Source organism: Priapulus caudatus, unplaced genomic scaffold, assembly GCF_000485595.1.
Source record: "Priapulus caudatus unplaced genomic scaffold, Priapulus_caudatus-5.0.1 Scaffold645, whole genome shotgun sequence".
In the NCBI taxonomy this organism is placed as follows: Eukaryota; Metazoa; Priapulida; class Priapulimorpha; order Priapulimorphida; family Priapulidae; genus Priapulus; species Priapulus caudatus.
Genome location: NW_014577706.1, coordinates 36,787 through 44,405, shown reverse-complemented (window position 1 = coordinate 44,405; position 7,619 = coordinate 36,787). Strand labels below are relative to the sequence as shown.

Genomic DNA, 7,619 nt, shown 5'->3' with positions numbered 1-7,619 from the left:
GGGTGTATGAGCACGGCGCGACGCGTCACTACGCCGGCGCCCCCTCGGTACGCAACCACCTCGCCACGCCCGTTCAGCCGCACCTCGAAATCTAGCACGTACGCGGCGAGCAGCGGCACGCCGGCGACGACGACCGAATCCTCGAAGAACTCTGTCCCGCCGAGAAGGTCGGCGAGCGGACGCACGAGGTGACGGCGAGCCCGCGCCAGCCGCGCGTCCGTCGCGAGGCTCTTCGCTGAGCGGTCGGCCGGCAGCAGCGGGCCGCGGTGGCGCCCCCTGCACTCGAGCGTGAGCGCGGCGTCCAGCGCTCTCAGCTTCACCCACGCCGCCGCCGCCGCCGCCGCGTCCGTCTCCCGCTCCAGCCGCGCGAGGAACACCGCGTTGAACACGCGCTTCGTGAAGTTCAGCGGGTAGCGGCGAACGTAGACGAACGACGCAAACAAGTCGACGACGTCCGCCGGGGAGAACGCGGCGAAGTCGTCGTGCAGGATCGACTCGAGCGCTCCGAACAGCTCAGCGGCGTTCGTCGGCACGTGGTTGAGCTCGCCGTACGCGCGGGCGATCGCGACGATGGTCGCAGGCGAGATCTCACTAGCGCGCCGCGCGACGAAGCGGGCCGCAGCCGCGAACAGCGGCTCCGAGACGACGCGGCACGCCACGCAGTAGCGCATCGCCGCGGCGACGAGCTCCGGCGACAGCTGCTCCACCTGGTGGGCGACGCGGGCGGCGATGTAGCGCTCGAGGGGTCTCACGAGCGTCGGCGAGCGGTGGTCGAAGTGCGCGAGGCAGCGAACGACCGCCATGAGCCGCGCGTCGGTGAGCTTGTGAAAGTAGACGCGCGGCCAGCGGGACAGCTCCGCGAGGAAACGCTCGCGGCCGAGTCCTAGGTCGCGCGAGAGGTCGGCGACCGCGACGACGTCGTCGGCGTCGAGCTTCCAGAAACAAGCGAGCAGCCGCCGCTCGACGAGGCGCAGCAGGTAGCGTTCGTCGCGCGTCGCGTGCCGCAGCGCCGCCATGACGACGACGACGCTCTCCTCGTCGATCTCCTCGTAGCGGTTCCCAATCTCGAGCCACAGCCGCCGCAGCAGCGCGTCGAGTGGCGCCCCCACGCCGCTCCGCGCGAGCACGCCCGCCTGCTCACAGAGGGCGCTGACCGGGTAGCGTGCGCCGTCGTCGGCGAGCCGCCGCGTCGTTTCCGCGGCGACGGCGCCGACGAGCGCGTCGTCGAGAACATCCGCATAGAGGGCGCCGGTGCGGAGCGCGACGGCGAGCGCGTCGGCGGAGAGACTCGCCGCGCAGCGCGCCACCTTGCGGCAGAGGTAGCTCACCAGCGCCCCCTGGGTGAACGGCTCCTTCTCGGGCACGCTGAGCGGGTGCAGCTGTAGCAGGCGCTGCAGCACGTAGACGGCTGCCTCGGGAGTCACCTGCTCCGAGGGTAGCTCCAGCAGCAGCTGCACCTCTCGGAACGACGCGCACGCACGCAGCTCTGCCCGCAGCCCGCTGTCCCGCTGCAGCGCGATCGCTGGTTGCCGCGGCGACGCCGCCTCCGCCGCCGCCGCATCCTCCGCGGCGCACGATTCGAAGGTGACGCTCGCTTTCTTACGCAGGTTCACGGGCATTTCCTGGATCTCCAGCCCGTCCTGCTGGAGGAGGTACGTGGTGCCGAGCAGGATGCTCTTTTCTTTGTCGTCGTCCGGCGCCGCTAGCCGCGCGCCGCTACACGCCACGCCGCGTCTCAGCGACTCTACGAGAGAGGCGGCGGGTGCTCTGGTGAGGTGGCGCCACATGCATAGTGATCTCGCCCCAGCGGCATACATAACTTTAGATTCGTGCTTCCTGCGGGGTGTAACAACAAACGACAGCGGTGAGAAATAAAAGCAAACAAACTTGCAGAAACGGATGGAGAGATATGTGAAGTCGCAGAGTGAAGGTTGAGGGGAAATAAGTTGCATATGCAAGAAGAAAGTTTTTATAAACAGAATACTATACTGTATACAGATGATAATTGATACGATAGTGCAGAAAAACCGGCTAAAAATAAACCAGAGAAAATTTTGGAAATGAAAATGGAGAATATGAATTGCAAACAAGCACATTCGCCGAGGATGAGTAGAGTAGCTTACACTTTAAATACATAATAGCATTTCATGGTTGTCAACAAATAACATGCAAAAAATCCAACATGCATCAATTAATAAAACTAACATATTACCATGTTTAGGTTAAATTGACAGACGATGTGTTTATTTCCACATGATCAAAGCTTTACCACGTATACATTTTTGTTGCATTGGTATCCTACACAAGTGCATTGAGAATGTTACCCTGATACACCTGATAAAGCTGGTAATTTATTGAGATTTTCAAATTTTAAGAACTGTACTGCGCAAACTCAAAATTATGGCATATGAAGACTGCTAGAAAGAAATTCAAACATTTCTAGATCTGCCGACCCATTTTTCAAACATACTCGCGAGCACTCGAAAATACAAGTTACAATACTACTCTCAGTCATGCTAACTAAGCTACAGCTAACCCTACCATTGACATAATCATTATTAAAGTAGACTAGACTCAGACATCTCCCATTGTAGGGAAACGTTGGCTTACTCCAGGCAACGAAGGCTATCAAGTAGGCACTGTGAGTAAGATTAGTGTGTGTGTGTGTGTGTGTGTGTGTGTGTGCGTGTGTGTGTGTGTGTGTGTGTGTGTGTGTGTTTTGAGAGAGTGTGTGGAGGGAGAGAGTGTGCATACGAGCGTCGCGTGCATGTATGCGTGCGTGATGCGTGTGTAATTTTGGGATGTGTATAAAGCTTGTAAGCGTATAGCACTGGAAAGAACATCAGCTGAAGACGCCTTGCCAAAATTTTCAAGTTCAACGTCTTATGGAACTGTTTTTCCACAATAAAACAACCACATGACTAGGTAGTCACACTTCAACACCAAGCCACGTTTGAGAATACAACTGGAAAATGAATTAGAATTTTTCGTTCTCTCTTGATAATGTGGCACGGGCGCTACGTACACAGAAACTCACCTCAACCACAGCAATCCAGAGGCAGCTATCCACGAATTATTGAGAAACACTATAGATATAGAGCAGATAACTAAAACTTTAATACTAATACTAAACGATGATAGGCAGAACATGTGACCTCATAACTCAGGAGTATATATATATAATCAATATATTATATATATATAGTGTGTGGTGTGTGTATTCAGTTGATGATTGGACAATCTGCTTTGTCCGTTCTTTTATATATATTTAATATATATATACTATATAAGTATATATATAATATAATATATCAGAAGTAAAATCACACACGACACACCCATGATCAGAAAAAATAAATTCAAATAATAGATTAAGGGTGTTTAAGTTTTAATAAGCGAGCTTTTCGAGATGCATATCTCTGTGTCAGGCAATTCCAGCATGACAAGATCCGAATTGTATATCTAAAATTTTTTTTATATAGCAGTATACTATATAATATAATAGGATATAATTTTATATATATAGTATTGATACACTCCTGATATCATGGAACCATATTATATATGTGGATATTATAATTTTGCACATTACATGTGTAGCAACACATAACAATAAACAAGAAGCGAACATGTGCTGTCAAAATTTAATATCAGGTGTGAAAGCAGCAAAAAAACTGACGCGCAATCTCAATACCTACATGACAAAAAACATAAAATGTCTCTATTCAATAAATAAACAATACAGCAACAACAAATAAAAACATATTTCTTATCAATCGCGTTTCAAATTATTCAAGTGTCATACAAAAACCACGCAAAACGGATGACAGCAATCAAACGAACACGCCCAGGGCAAGTCTCTCGGATGCATACCCTCTTTACAATATCTACGCACTGCTACTCACTATATAACGAACCTAGCCATCACTGAAAATTACGATTTGAGAGTTAGATGATTGAAGTACGAATCGAAAGTTAGATGAAATGCTAAGGTATTGTAATTTAGAATTCTAACCAACCGTTCAACAGAATATCCCTGACTTTGGACCAGTACAATTTAATACGTGTGGAACACAACTGGTGTGATTTAAAACGGAATATCATAGAAATATATCACGAATTTTCGACCCTGGGATTAGTGAGTTTGCCCAAACTAGCGCTACAATGTAAAATGTCACGTAGTGTACAATAATGAAGTGAATATTTCCCATATCAATCTAGGAAAAAAATAGTGACTCATTATACTTTGATGAGTTGAAACGCTTTTAGAAATGACATTTCACACTCTTAGCATCATGTCGATCATGATGATGATCAACAGTTATATAAACATGTCCGGTGCACAAACCAGCAGTTCTGTAGTAATTAGACTATTACTATTTCAAATAATGTGTATGAATATATATATGCAAATGCTAGATAGCCTGTGGGTGGTGATTTAACGTTTTCAATTGACATAAAGTTAATACGTGCTATCACATATTACATCCACATAATATAAAATTTTCAAACATACAATTACAGGCAAATAACTAGCACACGTGAATACATGGTCCACATGGGTCATGAGGTATAATTTCAGACATGAAGTAAAAGAAACTAATTCAATATAGTGTTAATACTTTATATCCCCCCTATGCTGATTCAGTAGCTACAGTTACAAGCACTGCAATGCATGCTTTCAAAAAGAAAGAGACTGTTCCAAATATCAGTTGAGTTTTATCAAATTACGAACATTTGTGTTTTTGTTACTATGCAATATATGGAAAAAGCACAAGTAATACTGTAATATAATATCTAATGTAGATGCATTAATTAACAGCAGATTAGAGCCAAATGTAAATAATAAAACCTATAGCATGCACTGTAACATGCAAAACTATCAGCGACATTAGTAGGCAAATAATCTTTAAAACCACCTGCGATACCTCATCCTAAAACTCATTGTTTGATGCTACTCTCTTTAAAAATAATTTTCAGTGAAAAGTTTAAGTGTAAGCGGCTGCCAGTGACCTATATATATAAATAGTGAGTTGGTTAACATTTTCTAAAATTCATAGATCAAGGAGGGAATGAACCTTCACAGCTGATTTTATGCCTGCCTTACTAGTGACTGCTGCAATAGCCACCCACCACCACCATCCATCTCTCGGAATAGGATGTGGGCAAAAGTGGATGCACAACAATAGCATTCACATGGGACAAATTCCAACTGCTTTTTATTGGCGCATACTTGCCTTGAATAAATTGCACAATGGTGTGATACTGGCGGCTGGATGTTTAGTGTTTACCACACACCCACTTGATGTCGGGGTCATCGCGTATGTCCACCACCTGATTTACTGACCTCCACTTGCACTGGCATGCATAGGCCCTGAAGCCTGCAATACAACGGTAATTGCCTCATCAACACTGGCCAAAGCAAGATATCCACAGTACGATGATGACAAAATGCAGTATTGCATTAACATATACCCAAGACTCCCTAAACAAAATTAGGTGGCGAGGGATAGCAGGAAAACTCGTTCATGAAGCAAGTTTTATTTTCTCTTGGACAAGATTGACATGAACTAAATTTCAATTACTTTCTAGGACCAAACACAATAAGTATTTTCCAGTACTTTCCAGGACCATAGTCTAGACTCCAGGACCTTGAAAATAACACTTCAAAATAACTCCACATAAACCCTGTGATCGTATTTATACCTTTTCTGACTAAAAGCTTTTCCTTGAGCTTTGCAAAATCAGGCACATTGTTTCTCAAGAACAAGTAGTCAATGTCATCTCTCCACTTGTAGTCGTTGTACATGACACATTTAAAGTCACAATCGGTGCATCTTAATTTATCGCAGGCCCTGAAATGTCGAAAACCACACTGATAAATTATACTTCCATGCATAAAAATAATACAATCAAACCATTTAACCCTCAATTCTAGATTATAATACATTTGAAATGATTGTATGTTCATTATACATAAAATTTACTTACTTGTACCCACTGTTTTAGGTAAACCTTGATAGGTACAAGTACACAAACTTAACCAGTGAATATTTGACTTTTATTTTGTTTACTCTTATTTTTGTTTACCATAGCATACACAGCAGACGTGTATACAGTTAAAATTTATCTATCAAATATCAAAATGATTTTTCAAATGAATCACTATCTAAACTGCATTTAATATCTCCGAAGGAAGGCTGGAACTGAGCATAGTACCACACATCTAATTATACCTTTGAGTCAAAGCGCTTGCCACTCCGATTTCACACCTACTCCCTGCCAGGTAAACAGGTACACATTTGGCACTGAAACAATAACAGTAGTTGCACTAAACAAACAATTTGTTTTCTTGCAATATGATCATGATGTTGCTTGAGCTACATACCGAGATGCGTCAACCAATTAACTCATGCATGCCCAACTTAGGATGTATTTTTTAGTTCATCATTTAAACATTACTGAATTATTAGAGATGTTCAGACATTTCTTACGTACACTACAGAAGATTACAAGGTATCATTTGATCAGGAATACATAGACAGATTCTATTATACATTCTATATTTTCTATTTATGTACTCCTGACTTGATTGCATGCACACCTAAAATTTTTACAAATACAATAACTACTGAAAGTAGAGTCAACATATTAAATTGCTTTGCATGTTTAAATGACAAATTACCAGTAAATTGCACAAAAATATTCATCAGAGCTCTGTTCATTATGGAAAAAAACTTGTAAAACCTTTGGGAAAATTCGTTTACTACCACACATGTTGTGCCCATATATGCATGATATGTTATGTCGAATATGTCTGGTATTATCAAGAGAAACACTGAACGTTTACGAGAATTGGAGCAGCTAAGATGAAAATAAACTAAGACGGCCATTTCCTAATTACACGCGACCTTACATAGCAGCCGCTATTATTGATGGGTGTACAGTGCACACATGAACAGCAGTAGGTATGGTTGGGTGATACTCCATTAGGAGTGTTCCCAACATTAATGTTTAACTTTAACTGCACTTAAATTGACTACGTCACGAATTTTCTATGGTAAAATTTGTAAAATTTTTGTTGCCATTTTTTTACATTAAAAGTAAGAACTAACAGGACTAAACGTATCGTCAAATTCTTACCTGATAAAATTGTTTCTAATCTAGTTAAAAATCAAAAAAAACCTGGACGATTTGATATTAGTGTTCATAACATTAATTGCTTGCTATGGGCTATGTATGCGTCATGAGTGTATGTTCACATCAAACAATATAGTAAAATAAGAAGTATAATGCAGCAATTTAACCATAAAAAGTGAACAGAATTACTTCAAGTCTAGACAAACGAAGTTAGGCCCACATTGCTGATGAAGGCGCCTCCGGTCGCACGATGACGCACCTTCGAGATAAGTTATTTCATTGTTGGGGAATTTTGAATAATATAGTTAGGACGACTAGGGGAGAGCATGCTCATAGAGCTAGTCACACTATGGGTCATGCATGTGATACAGGCCCCACAGGTACAACATACCCATAGAGATCATAAAATAGCCTACTAGAGCAGAGGAGAGCGCGCGGCAGCAGAAGAGACGATCGTAGCACGTACAGACATACGAACG

General features: G+C 44.0%; 1 protein-coding gene across 2 annotated transcripts in view; it reads right to left on the bottom strand.

The window, feature by feature from the left end:
• Positions 1-1,296: 1,296 nt before the first annotated feature.
• LOC106812417 (protein C8orf37 homolog) overlaps positions 1,297-7,619 on the bottom strand; it is a 22,094-nt gene continuing 15,771 nt past the window's right edge. Inside the window, exons 4-7 of one of the 2 annotated variants that reach the window (XM_014816294.1) lie at positions 6,237-6,308; positions 5,707-5,855; positions 5,238-5,381; positions 1,297-1,836 (exon numbers count right to left, since the gene is read on the bottom strand). In XM_014816294.1, coding sequence (XP_014671780.1) covers positions 5,281-5,381; positions 5,707-5,855; positions 6,237-6,308 — 322 coding nt within the window. In that variant the 3' untranslated portion in view covers positions 1,297-1,836; positions 5,238-5,280. Of the gene's footprint in view, positions 1,837-3,630; positions 5,382-5,706; positions 5,856-6,236; positions 6,309-7,619 lie in introns of those variants that run through there. The other variant, XM_014816293.1, reaches the window with a different exon arrangement.